Genomic DNA, 14,835 nt, shown 5'->3' on the forward strand with positions numbered 1-14,835 from the left:
ATACACAGCTTAACATCGGGCTTAACATGCGCATTTAGTGATGTGGAGGCAAGGATGATTTCTGCATAAAAGGAGCTGATACTATATGGGAGGATAACAGGGGATAACAGGTTGCAAGTACAATGGCCGGGACAAGCTCAACATCTGCTGGAAATTCGTCGGGTGAGTTTTAAGTCGGCCCATCATCAATCTAGTGATCTTTTCTGAATTATTTTTTTTTGCAAATACGGGAGTCTATATACCAATATTTTCTATCATTTTAGCTGAAATCATGTTGGAAAATAACCCCAAAGTATTCTTCCCGACACGATAGAGACTCGAATGTAGCAAACTAGCATACAATGGAAATGAGTCATTTTCTGAACGATATATTCATATTGTACGCGCTTAATGATTTCTGTTACAATAATTGTTACTAATTAGATTTTTTTTAAATAGTAAGGCCTTTTGGTTTTAAGAAAGCCTAATCATTTGGTTCATACAACTTTTATATTCAGTCTGTTCTTTATTGTTTTCGCTCGTAACATGTATGCAACCTAACAAATATACATTATCATTATGGACAAATACCTGTAAAAAATATTTCATTACGTAGAACATATACACGTAATTATTTTGATCAACTTAATTTCCTGAATATCGAGAATCGTGAATTATGAAATGGTAGTAGACCTCGATCTCAATAAGTAAAACATTTATGTAATTCGATAAAATTGTAGGGATGGAAATTACCCAACATAAGCAGAGTAGGAAGGAAAAATACCTGGACCGAAACCATGTTGCTGCAGATTTGCGACAGAAGTGTAAATGTGGTGAGGATTGCCTGTCAAAAATTGATATTGAGACGGCGCATTTATGGAGGAGCCGTTTGTTTCAGTGTAAAGAGGGAAGTGCCCGACAAGTCAAAATCATCGAATTGATGCAAAGTATGCAGCTTACTGTGGACTTCAACACATTCATAATCAATAGCGAAGTCTACTGTCGGTAAGTTTTCGATAATTACTTGTTGTTTATTTGATGTTGATTTATAATTGTTACTCGTTAAGCCTTTTAGTTCACGAGAGTCTATCTGCTCATCTTGTACCCCCGCCGGGAGGGGGGGGGGGACTACATTGACAGGTGGATACCATCGCTGTACTTGTACGTTTAGTGGTACAATTCAGGGAATACTTGCCAATAGTATCGTTTAATTTTCAATACTTGTTAACCCTAAATCTCCCGGGGTATTATGATTCTTCAATTCTTGTCATTCCCGGGGGGGGGGGGTGGTATTATGGCCGCCCCCCCCCCCCCCCATCAAGATCTCGGCCGCGGATTGCGCGATCATAGCATAGGTAATTTTCACTGAATTAATATTTTTATTTTATATGAATTAATTATGCTAATTTATTCATGAAATCATACTTTTCGCTCTGATACACTAAATAAAGCTCCTGGATTACTATTTTTTGGTGAAAATATTCTTTATAGCATTCATAACAATTGTAAATAAAAAAATTCTGGTACCAAAACCGATGTATTTTATGTATTTTATTGTTTTTTCGATGGAAATCGTTCCAGACTTAATTCTGATCATAAACAAGGCAAATTAATTGACAAATTAATTAAGTTTAATTAGTATAAGTAGAAATAATGATACATTTATAAATTTTGGCTCAATACACAATTTGCATTGGATTTGTACATGAAATCACGTTTTAAAGCAATTTTGGGTCTTACTTACATAATGTTGCGTAATGTCGTAACCGCGTACGCGGGCGTCACAAATTTGGTCTCGAAATTTGCGCGAGACTTAAAAGTCAGTGAGCAGCGAGGTCAAAAAATTTTGCGCAGCAGATATATCGCGAAAATTGTCGAGGGGGGCATTATGCCCCCCGGAGAATTAGGGTTAAGACTAGATTTGTATGGTTTCACACGCCAATACTTGTTAAGGGGTGCATTTTCAGATTATGGAAAATACGTGTTTAGGGTGTTTAATTGAGATATCATGGTCGTGCATGGTATCCACTCGTGAATGGAAGACCCCCACCCCCCCCCCCTTGACAGTGCTAAATGCGGTTATCAAGATGTTAGTGCATAGTGTTCTCCACCATGCATTTTCGTGCCGCCAATAATGGGAAGGGGGGGGGGGGTCGTTGTGCTGTAATTTGATTTATTTTAATGACTAATTCATTTGTGGGGATCCACATCATCCAATTTAGGGTCTACATGTACACAATGTGTGCCCAGGCCAGGGGTGCTAATTTATGCTTTGGACGGGGGGAGGGAGGGGGGGGGTGAACAAATTGAAGCCAAATTATGACACGTCTATCCATCGAACTAAAACATTAGCAATTTGGTATGTTTCATATAATCTTTTTATGACAACGCATTCCAATGCTCTTTAAAACATGCATTTTGCCAGACGTTTTGAACTCGTCCCACATGCCCCCACATATGTCCTCACCCAAATCTAATGATAGCACAATATAGGCCTACCAATCGGTAATTTTAAGATAGGTCCCAGAAAAAGAAAAACTCCGATAATTTTGGGGTCCTTCTCTTTATTAGCGACAGTACATTATAGCGGTCTGTACTCATTTCATTACAAAAAACAAACAAACAAAAACCACCGGTTTCAGACGAATCCCCTTTCCCGAAAGAATGAACCGGCATCTTTGGAATAACGAATCATAAATTATAAACATCTAAGTAACATTTAGATACATTGCGTCAAAGCAGTGTTCTAATAAAATTTGGTGTAGATTACCGGCAGGCTCAAGTGCCCCGGCCGGCGGTGCGATAGATAAAATATTTTTCCGAGCTATTTTGTAAATCGAAAGATCGTAAGTCAGCTGGATGAATTCGAATGGTCGAATTTAAAGCTTCATATTTATACACATGAATATAAAACATTGTTTTGTATTCCTTGTCCAAATTTTGGCCTATCGTATATTACATTTGGGTTTAAATGGTCTACAATCTGCTCAAGTGAACGCCTGTGCGATCGAGCGTTGCAATGCGATCTGCATACATGTGCGCGTGCGTTGTTCGCCACATTGGCTTTGCCGATTCGTCCCTGTCTTCGTAATCTAATCGAAAATATTTTGTGGAAATGCGGCGAAGTGTCAAAATGTATATCAATTTTCAGTTTGCTTGATATGTATTTTTTGTTCAAGCCAAGTATTTTGCGGTGGACTTCGCCGTGCAAGTCCAAATCTAATGATAGCACAATATAGGCCTACCAATCGGTAATTTTAAGATAGGTCCCAGAAAAAGAAAAACTCCGATAATTTTGGGGTCCTTCTCTTTATTAGCGACAGTACATTATAGCGGTCTGTACTCATTTCATTACAAAAAACAAACAAACAAAAACCACCGGTTTCAGACGAATCCCCTTTCCCGAAAGAATGAACCGGCATCTTTGGAATAACGAATCATAAATTATAAACATCTAAGTAACATTTAGATACATTGCGTCAAAGCAGTGTTCTAATGAAATTTGGTGTAGATTACCGGCAGGCTCAAGTGCCCCGGCCGGCGGTGCGATAGATAAAATATTTTTCCGAGCTATTTTGTAAATCGAAAGATCGTAAGTCAGCTGGATGAATTCGAATGGTCGAATTTAAAGCTTCATATTTATACACATGAATATAAAACATTGTTTTGTATTCCTTGTCCAAATTTTGGCCTATCGTATATTACATTTGGGTTTAAATGGTCTACAATCTGCTCAAGTGAACGCCTGTGCGATCGAGCGTTGCAATGCGATCTGCATACATGTGCGCGTGCGTTGTTCGCCACATTGGCTTTGCCGATTCGTCCCTGTCTTCGTAATCTAATCGAAAATATTTTGTGGAAATGCGGCGAAGTGTCAAAATGTATATCAATTTTCCGTTTGCTTGATATGTATTTTTTGTTCAAGCCAAGTATTTTGCGGTGGACTTCGCCGTGCAAGTCCAAAAATTTTATACTTGAGAAATCATGCCATGAAAATGCATGGAATAAGGTGGAATAGATGCAAAAATGGTCCAAATTAATGCTATGAATCATAAACCGCTAATTTTCAATATGCTTTGGAAATTAATTTTGTTTTGTTTTCTGGTACAGACATGCTTGGTTGCAAATTTTACGTATTTCTGAGAGTTCATTCTACCGAGCACTTAAACTACTAGGCGATGGAAAGCTGCACAATCCATGCAATATTGGAAACAATGGAAAAGGCTCTCGAGGTAAATCAGTCTTGAAAATCAATACAAATATGACAATATTTCAAATGCAAACAAGAACAAATGCAATTGTTTTTAATGTGCCTACCACTTTAGAATTTGATAAATATTTTTGGTTAACAAAGAGGTTTGAATGAGTGCAAGTTTATTTCACCTCAGCCTCTGACGAACAAACATGCACTCAAAATAATTTAGTATATGTTGTTCATGTTAATAGGTCCATGATAATAGTAATCCATTGTACAGTACTAAAAAGTTTGTATAAAAAACGGGACAGTTTTGAAAAGTATATCAAATTTTGTTTCAAATTATGATGTCTACATTTTGATGTTAATATAGATGCTCTCAGGTCTTATCTTTCAAATGCTATACATAGTTTCATTAAAATAGAAGAAAATTGATCATCAGACTTCTTGCTAGATTTTATTCAACTTGCTCTCATTTCTTTATTCCTGCATTAAGTATATGTTCATACTTGGTAACTGTGATCCTTTAATTAATACTATATATGTGTATATGAAAAAGATGGAGTCAAAGGTCATGTAGGGGAAAAGGTCAAAATGTTATGTGAACATGTCCATCCTTTTTAAAAGTGTTTTACAATTAAATTACCAGCTCTCCCATTAATATTGTGAATCCCCTGGTTGGGTTTTTAAAAGTTGGTTTTACTTATGAAAAAAATCAATGCTAAAAGATATCATTATTTAAAAAAACAATTCAAGTAAATGAATAGATTTGTAAAATGGATGTTGACAGCAAAATTCTAAAATTATGGCAAAGATAATGAAAAAATCAAGTCCAACCTCGGAAAATGTTGATTTGAATAGAAGAAAATCAAACTAGCATAGTACTGTAGCACAGCCCTGTACATACTACATACTACAAGTACGATGATACACCAACCTGATGGACTGTACTTTAACAGATGATGATGATAGTGCTGAAAAATTCATCAAAATCGGATGTAAAATAAGAAAGTTATGGCATTTTAAAGTTTTGCTTATTTTTCACAAAACAGTGATATTCACAACTTGGTGAGTCAGTCGATGATGTCCATCACTCACTATTTCTTTTGTTTTTTATTGTTTGAATTATACAATATTTCATTTTTTACAGATTTGACAATAAGGACCAACTTGACTTAACCATATAGTATTAAACAACTCTAATTCCACGTGTTCAGGGAAGAATAAATTGTTGTATCACTTGACAATTAGGACAAAATTAGAATATTCCATGTAATATAATACAAAATAAATAGTGAATGGATGATGTCTTGGTATCCTCATTTGCATACCAGCCAGGATGTGCATATAACCGTTTTGTGAAATTCTGCAAAACTTTAAAATGTGATAACTTTCTTATTTTACATCCAATTTTGATGAAATTTTAAGTGTTATACTTGTTGGATTTTTCTCTTCTCATTCAAATTAACTTTTTGTTGGTGTGGGCTCGTCTTTTAAAAGGAAATTTGCGGATTAGCAAGAAATCTGATGATCAGTATTTTCTAATTTTCTGCTGCCATTTGGCACAAGCCTTTTATTAATTCCTGACAAAAATTTTCTGTGTTCGCTCAAGCATGAAAGAAACTATTTTTATGGCATTTGAAAGATAAGACATCAGAGCATCTATTTACAAGAAAATAAAACCATGATAATTTGAAGCAAAATTTTGATAGACTTTTCAAAACTGTCTGTTTTTTCTTTTGATACGCACTGTATATATAGAGCTGCCAAGTTTGTGAGAAAACTCTTCAATTCTATATTTACAAGCAATTTTTTTCTTGATTATTTTGACAAACATGCCAGAATTCATAGTTCTTAACAAGTTTTCAAAATCCAATATCTAGGAGAAAAATTATATTTACACTAATGTCATCAGAATCCTACTAAATAAGATGAAATCTACCAATTGGCAGCTGTTTATATAGGCCCATTGGTAAGCTTTCCTTTTTACACCAAGGAATTGATATAGGTTGATAAAGTGATGTCTCTTTGGTTGCATCAATTGAGTTTGTAATCAATTTGGTCTGTAAGAAAAGTGTAAAAGATGTGTTTATCATCAATGTTGCTTTCCTCCATGTGGCCATTTTTATTTACACATGTATAAAGGAATCTATATATACACTATATTATTCAATTTTTAAATACCAATTGTATGTCTACATGAAGTGTGACATAATTATGTAAGTTCTGCATGTCAGATACAATTCCTGAGAAGTATTGATTACACAATGGTATATTCACAGGCCAGGAAGCAGTTGGTTTCATGGACAATTATGTGAAAATGATGGGCGACATCTGTCCGACGACTGGACGCACATTCCTTCCTTGCTGCACTGACATTGGAGATGTGTATGATGTGTATTGTCAGCACTATTACAATCAGGAACAACAGATAACAAGAACACGTTTCAAACAACTTTGGAAGGAATACTATTCACATGTTTCATTTCCAAAAGTATGTATATTTAGAAAAAAAATTAATCAGCATTCAAGGATATTTATACTTGTTTATTACAAATTTTCACTGAGGTGCAAATTTTTTTCATGGCTTCGAACTAAAATAGACACTAGAAGGTTATAGGACCATGCACCTCAGGATTAATCAACATTTAATCAACTAACCACAAGGAATAAAATTATATTTCAAAGTTTGGCATTCCTAGTTTGGCATTGTATCTGTGAAACACTTAGCATGTGCATGTCTTCACAAATATGCAGTGTGAGCTGTACGTTCCACTTCATATTTTTATTATATTTTTTATATATATATATATATTTTTTTTTTTTGGGGGGGGGGTGTTTTATTACATGAAGTATAATAATTTTATTTTTATTCTCCTAGAAAGTAAAACAGGATGAGATCTGAAATTGATTTTGTTACACAGGAGACATAATTTATTTTACATCTCATTGTTTAGAAATTTGACACAACTATGATTTCACGTAATAACAAATAGGAAGTAAAGAATGATAAAATATTAATATTTTCTTATTCATTTTCACAGATTACGAGGATGACCAAATGTAATGTCTGCATATTGGCAAAAGATCTTGTCTCAAAAACATCAGATCCTCAGACAAGGAAAATGTTGGTTAAAGAACGTGATGAACATCTCAAACGCCAGTGGTAATTTATTTTTTTTCACAAAGACTAAAAGGAGAGCAGTTAATGCAAGTACAAGCATAGATGGAAGATTTTCTGTTCATTTAGCACAGAACATGCTTTCCATTCTCTCTCCTCTATTTGATTCCTCCCCCTTTAAAAAGTTTCCTCCTTTCTTCTCTTTTTTTTCTTCATTTTAATTTCTCTGCATTGAAGTTTTTAATTTTTCTCTGCTTTCTTCAAGGGTGTGGGTGATACGGATCTGTTCCTGCACTCCATTCATTGTAAATTTAAAAAAAAATTGGATTAAAGTAGTTCAATCAGTTTGAACTTGTAAAGTACAGCACTTTTATTGGTTTAATTATCTCAATAGAAATATCAAATATCATTTTTTCCTTCAATATTATGTGCTAGCATAAGTCCAAACACCCTCTAATCCACCACTGAAAATGCTTGGTTCAAGAGAAGTTTAAAACTATCAAGTTTAAAAGAATGCTAGGGGAGTGACAGGTAATATTGTGAATGTTGATAAGCTTTCTGGATACATGCCCTTTGACGAATATTACTGTGCATCTCATATCTTCTAAATATAAATTGTAAATTGATGCAGGGGAGAGAGGAACGCATATTACAAAAGGAAAGCAGAGGCCAGTTCCAACAGCGAAGGTATTATAAGTGTCATTGTGGACGGTATGGACCAAGCTAAAACCTATCTTCCGCACTTTAAAGGATGGTCTAACCCAAAGGTGTGTAAGATCTCTCAACTTCTGCCTTGTGTCAGTTGCTAATTCTGATAAGTGCCATTGTATTTGAGAAAATGAAAAACAAAACATGTTTATTTCTCCTGGCCCTTACATAATCTACCCATTGTAAAAACTATCCATATTTCAGTTTTGCAGATATCAATGATGGATTTATATGAACTGAATATTACACAACTACATGTATATGAAAGATATAATAGAGGCCTGTTTGTGACTCATAAACAATTAGTTAGATTGTTTTTCTGTTCCAGGATTGTGACAAGTACAGACTGCAGCCTCACATTGAAGGCTGTCTAGTGCATGGCAGGACATTTTATGCCTACCTAGTCCTGGAAGATAGCCATGATTCCAACATGGTCATCAACACATTAATGAAGGCTTTGGTAAAGGAGAGTGCGGGAAGACCTCTTCCTTCAACTCTTTACCTACAACAGGATAATTGTTGGAGGGAAAACAAGAACCGCTTCTTCATTGGGTTCATGGCCTATCTGGTGGCAATGCACATATTTAATGAGGTGGGTGTTAGTGCATGTTGGTTTAAAATTGCTATATGCAAATCATTGTCCATGAAGTATAGTAGCCAGGATCTGCTTAAAGGAAAAGTAGCACATTCCATCATTGATTGTACACCATGGAAGCTGTTATGATTTCAATTATTAAAGCTAGTGACCTCAAGTATGTACATCTTTTTATTCAACAAATTATAGTCACAATGAAGATATCAGTGATGAAACACTGTACAATAACATGTTTTCAATCCACCAACCAAAATGTGTAGTTTTTTCCCCACGGTTACCAAATGCTGTCTCATTTGGAAACTGAACAACACTATCATGTCCATAAATTATGACTTACTTGAAATGTAATACAACAAAAATATAAGACAATTGATAGGTAAAGTGGGGATAGGAGAGAGATAGGGGGAAGGAAATAGTTCATTTTATTCTTTTAACATACATTAGGCGATGTTTGATAAATGAGTGCAATTTCATTAATGTTTTTGCATGATGCAAAGATGATACTTAAGATGGCAATTTTTATTAAAATTTAAAAAAAAGTTTTCCTCCACAAATTATTTTGCTCTTAGGTTCAGATGTCTTTTCTTATGGTAGGGCACACCCACGAAGACATAGATCAGCGCTTTAGTTGCATCTCGAGATCACTGAAGCATCGGGATGCTCGCACGCTTCCAGAGCTCCAGAGGGTGATTGTTGACTCTATGCCAAAGATGTCAGTTAAGGCTTTGAGGTTAGGTCAGGTGTTTGATATCAAAACTTGGCTGGAGCCATACCTCAATCCTATAAGTCAGCATAGTGCACAACATGCATTCAGGTACATTTATTTTACTTCATGATATTTATGATAATAATAATACTAATAAATATTATTAAAAAGATGATAATAATAATTGTCTTCTGAAAAGCATTATTACACTACTGTGACATGATGACCTACACACAGCTTTGGTTAAATCTTTTATTCATTTGAACTCTATTGATTCAGACTGACACGTTCCAAGGACGGACCTGTATTGCTCCACTACAAGCAATGGAACCAAGATCCAGATTGGCTGCCTCTGGCAAATGAGGATCAGATTCCTGTCTTTATCTCAGATGAAGATGGGAAAATGAAATTACCCCCAGGTAATCCAAACTTGCGACAGGCAACGTTTGAAAAACAGAGTCTGGAAATGGTTAAGCGAACCATATCAAATGCCAAGCACCATTTAACAGATGCAGAACATGTCAGTTGGTGGAGCAATTTTTTTGAGAACCCTCTTAATGATGCTCCAGCCAATGACTGGTTTCTGACCAAACTTGCACGTCAAGCCCATTCTCAACCAGACGGCCCTGGTGAAGTGACGGGAGAACTGGACTTGGCTCCTACACTACTGACACCTTTTCTAGAGAAGGAACGCCATACCATCAGGGTAAGTTGCATGTATTTGAAACAAAAATTATAATATTCTGAAAATATGAATATCAAATACTAAAAATAAAGCTTCATTTAAAAAATTCAAATTAAACTATCAACAGTTTTTATTTTTTAAACACTTATCGATCATCAATGCAAATTAATTCTTTGTCTTATTTTATGTTATAATTAAAATGTGTTCTTTTCTAGTTCAAAATCTGTATAAAAAATGCAATTTTTGTAATTTATATAATTTTAACCTTTTTTTGTCAGATTATACATAAAAGGAACTCACGGTCAAAGACAATCCAGGTAGCCCTCACCCTCCAAGCTGGTAAAATGGTTTTGACAAAATCAAAGGGTGTGGGGCAGATAGTGGGTATAACAGATGATGAGATCTCATTATCTGTATACCAAGGGAAGAAGCACACTATCTGGAGACCTCTTCTGCGACCGAATGGATCTTCAAAACAAAAAGTTGTAAACAGGGAAGATATTTCCAAGACGTTTGACTTGACGCCAGGTATGAGACTTCCCGGTAACATTGTGACGGCAATGGATGAACTTTAGAGTTGTTTTTTTTTCTCTCGAAGTCAGAGTCAAGAGTATATAGGTTTGTAATGGTATAAGCTATATCTAGCTATGAGAAAATAATTAAAGTAAGTCAGTCAATTCTGATATGTTCTAAAGGATCCATTTTAGTTCCTCTGTAAATGTTTTAAAAATATTTATAATGTTCCTGATTTTTAACACACCTACTTTATAAAAGATATATTTGAATACGTATTTCATTACATATGAAATAGAAATTATAAACATACCACATAGGCCTACCATTAACACATCCCTCTGTCTGCTTTAACACATAAATCAAAGCATAATGATTAATTTAGTAAGTAGTGTTAGAAATTCAATTGCATTCTTTATTTATAAAGTAAGCGCTCTTCTGGAACATGTGACGGTAAGTCCTGATTTTTTTTCTGTTCTTTCCCTTTAATACCTCTCTCTTGTTTTGTATTTCCAAAGTTAGGTCAATGTGTACCCAAAGGTTTTATGAGCTTTGAGTAAATAGTTTTATTATCATCTATGTTTTTGGCTTCTTGCTTACGATGTGAACAAATAATGAAACCAGGAATATGGTGAATGCAATAATAAATAATTAGTTAATTATCACGTACCTTCGTGTATCCCTCTTGTTGTAGATCCTTTCATGCTGTACTACATACACATATTTCAGTTAATATAATTATTGTTTAGATGCCTTCTAATACTATCTGATGATTCCAGCTCACAACACTACAATCATCTGACACAGATCCAGCCCCCCCCCCCCCCTTTGAAGCAAAATTTAAAATTTGTAATGTAAAAATGCCATGGAAACAGAGATGTTCCCCCTGTTTTACCTGTTCCTCTGAAAATCCCCCCCCCCCCCTTTGGAAAATCCTGGATCCACTCCTGGCAATCATGCTGTAATTACATCCAAAGTCAGTGGATGTATTTTTAGTCTACAATAATTGCTTCAATAGGCCTCCCGGATAGGCCTGCATATTCTTAAATACAGGAAAGTCAGTTATATTTTTTGGCCGGAAATGCGCTGTAATTTCAGCCAAATCAGAGTAGATCTATAAGGCAGCATATTCTTAGGCTCCTATATGCTGTAATTACAGCCCAAGTCAGTTATATTTTTTGGGCTAGAAATGCGCTGTAATTTCAGCCAAATCAGAATAAGCTAGAATCTGCTGTAATTACAGCCAAAGTCAGTTATATTTTTTGGACCAGAATGCGCTGTAATTTCAGCAAGATCATAGTAGATCTAGTCCTGCATATTCTTATGCTACAATCTGCTGTAATTACAGCCCAAGTCAGTTATTTTTTTGGCCAGAAATGCGCTGTAATTTCAGCCAAATCAGAGTAGGCAACAATGCGCTGGAATTACAGCCAAATTGGAGGGAACTGCAATACGCTGTAATTACAGCCATAGTCAGCTATATTTTGGGGCCAAAATGTGCTGTAATTACAGCCAAAGTCAAAGCCAATATATCTTGGCTAGGATGTAGGTAGTACTTAGCACGAAGAAAGATCAGCACACATTGATGCTTCTCTCTGTTCCAGCCGCTGTGATTACAGCAACACTGTATTTATATTGCTTTTTAATTGCAAAGGTATTCATTTTAGTAGAATTGTGAATCATTTCCTAAAAACTTGACAGTGCTTTAAATTGTCAAATCCAATTTACAACTGTTTCAAGTAATAGTCTTAAAAGAGGCTGTTATTATTAATGCAATGTATTTGTAAAAATAATCCATTGAGATGTATACAGGCTCATCCAAATGATCCAACAAAATCTGTTTTATGAGACAGTTTAAAAGAGTGAAATTTCCATAATGTATATATATATATAATGTACCTGACCCCTATATTGGGGACCTTCCTAAAATGATTTGTCTATGTTTTCTAATTCATATGGAAGGGTGTAGTTTATGAAGAGGAGTAAGAAAGGAAAGAAAAAAATAAAAAAAAAGCAGGTTCAGGCATATAAAACAAAAACACCTTTTTATATCATTTCATGGTTTTGTCCTGTAGTAACAGTCAGACACCTGTGCTTCTAAGCTAATCAAAACCAAAAACAAATGTTGATGAAATGTTCCCTATTTAACACTTTAAATTACCTCAGTAAAAAAAATCAAAAATATCCTCAAACTTGATGAAGATCACTGATTGTATAACACAGAACACACTGATTTCAATCCATCAAAGCCTCAACCCCTACTTGTAACACTGGAGTACATGTATATTTCATTGCCTGAATAGGAAGCAGAATTATATAGCAGTTACATTAACCAAACACAGCTATTGAATTATTTCATTGACATGCATTTCCCATTGGTCAGTTACGAGTTTGTTTTCTTGGTGTGACTACGACATAAACAATAATTGTACATTTATATTGCACAATTTCTATATGTATATACTCAACTGCGCATTACAATAATGTTATTATTATTATTACCCCGGCTATGGCCGTGCTGCCTACAGGCGCTCTGGCATTTGAGAAATTTCTTCCTGCCCATCCCCATTGATTAAAGTCATTGAAAAATTCAGAAATGGGAATGTCCTTATAGCAGACAATTTTTCAATTAAGAACGAACTGGTTAAAATCACTATGGCCATTTTCTTTTTCCCAAAATAGGAATGTTCGTATTTAATAGAAACACTTGGCAGGTATCATATCATCATGAGAGACTCTCAAATCTAAACTGAAATTTTATCTTTTGTAACAGTATCAGTTCTTGACACTAATGGCGTGTTTCTACAGAGAATCGTTAAACGGTATTACCTGCGTAAAAATCTAGAATTCCAGAAAACTTCCCTGTAGAAACAGATGCGATGCGGTTTACTGATGAACCGCATTGCACAAAATACGGTTTTTCATAACCACCTCTGGGAGGTGGTTATTGCAGAGTTAATCCATTCATTTGCAACGCAGAATGTGGTTTAATCAGAATCTTCGCTCTGTACAAACAGGTTGGTTTAAGGGCAATACCATTTTTCGATTCCGGAAAAGATGAACCGTTTTTAACGATTCTCTGTAGAAACTTGCTGTAAGACACTCATCCAATCTCTCTAATTATGTCTTTTCTCTTGTGTGCGTCAGAATAGAATATTTCAGATAGATGGTGCCATATGAATGCCTATTACTATTATGAGCAATGCCAGCATGCAAGGACCAATTAGAATTATCTCATACATCATTCATGAGAGAACAAAAGCGAATGGAACATGGTCCACACTTGGAATACACTTGAACTACCTTAGTACCTACACGTACTGTACATGTACATACCATTCTCTCCATCATCCTAACATCTTGACTCAACTGAAATGATTGACACCAACGATAGAAACATCTACCAAGCTGACCTTCCCTGGTATTAAATAATAATAAAAAATGACAGAAGATATCAATGGAAAACAGAACTTGCACATAAAGGCACATATACCTACTCAAAGATGTTTCATTCTACCATGAATTATGCAGATTTCTTGCATTATCATGCTTTATTTAAGCAGGAATTTAGCGCCCTTTGCCAAAAGCGAACAATTATAATTGGAATTTTTCAGTATGTACACAATGAAACAAGTGCAATCATGTACATACAAAATCTGGATAATCCATGGTTTTGTAACATGATACAAAATGAAATTCCTCTAGATAAATACAGGTCTACACGTCATGATGAATAGTCATAGCTGGGCAATTCCATAAAATATGTACGTCCGACCCCCTATATATGGGACCTTTGTTAAATTTTCTGTCTCTGATTTCTGGTTCTTTTGAAAGTCTGTAATGCTTTCAAATGACCATGACTTGGTCAGTTTATGAAGTGAAGCAAAACTTGAGAAAAATGGGGTTCGGACGTACAAAAAGGTTGATTATTTTATGGAATTGCCCAGCTGTATGATGATTGGCATAAAACTGACCAAAAGTTGTCTCATTTTGTCTGAATTCCATGAAAACAAACATTAAAAACATCATAGGACATTCCACTCATATGATCTGGTAAATTTTTTTAAGTAAAACAATTCAAATTTTGCATATTATCTCTTTGCTTTCTTTACTTGACTATAGTAATATACAGCGAACTGCCAACTCCAACTGCCTCTCCAACTACTACACAACAAGCAAAGATAGTTTCAATTGAAGTGGAAAGAACAAAGTAAAAATTTTATTCTCAGAAAAATCGATACAAAATTGAACAGTTTGATACATATATGTTCTATAAGAAGGATGATTTGTATGAAAAATTATATTGTAATGAGATAAAGGGTAAAGAATGAAT

The 14,835-nt window shown here is 34.9% G+C and overlaps 2 protein-coding genes across 2 annotated transcripts in view; one reads left to right on the forward strand and one right to left on the reverse strand.

Annotated features, from left to right (window-relative positions):
• Positions 1-11,170, forward strand: LOC135153857 (uncharacterized). Its single transcript, XM_064098106.1, has 10 exons — positions 1-162; positions 720-984; positions 4,090-4,211; positions 6,457-6,668; positions 7,219-7,340; positions 7,927-8,062; positions 8,332-8,595; positions 9,168-9,412; positions 9,584-10,010; positions 10,268-11,170. The coding sequence occupies exons 1-10, from the start codon at positions 123-125 to the stop codon at positions 10,562-10,564; spliced, it is 2,130 nt and encodes a 709-aa protein (XP_063954176.1). The 5' UTR covers positions 1-122; the 3' UTR covers positions 10,565-11,170.
• The window catches only part of LOC135153858 (protein SFI1 homolog), a 25,827-nt gene continuing 21,984 nt past the window's right edge, over positions 10,993-14,835 (reverse strand). Inside the window, exon 14 of the mRNA XM_064098107.1 lies at positions 10,993-13,920. Coding sequence (XP_063954177.1) covers positions 13,737-13,920 — 184 coding nt within the window. The 3' untranslated portion in view covers positions 10,993-13,736. The remainder of the gene's footprint in view (positions 13,921-14,835) is intronic.

Source organism: Lytechinus pictus, chromosome 4 (genome assembly GCF_037042905.1).
Source record: "Lytechinus pictus isolate F3 Inbred chromosome 4, Lp3.0, whole genome shotgun sequence".
NCBI lineage: Eukaryota > Metazoa > Echinodermata > Echinoidea > Temnopleuroida > Toxopneustidae > Lytechinus > Lytechinus pictus.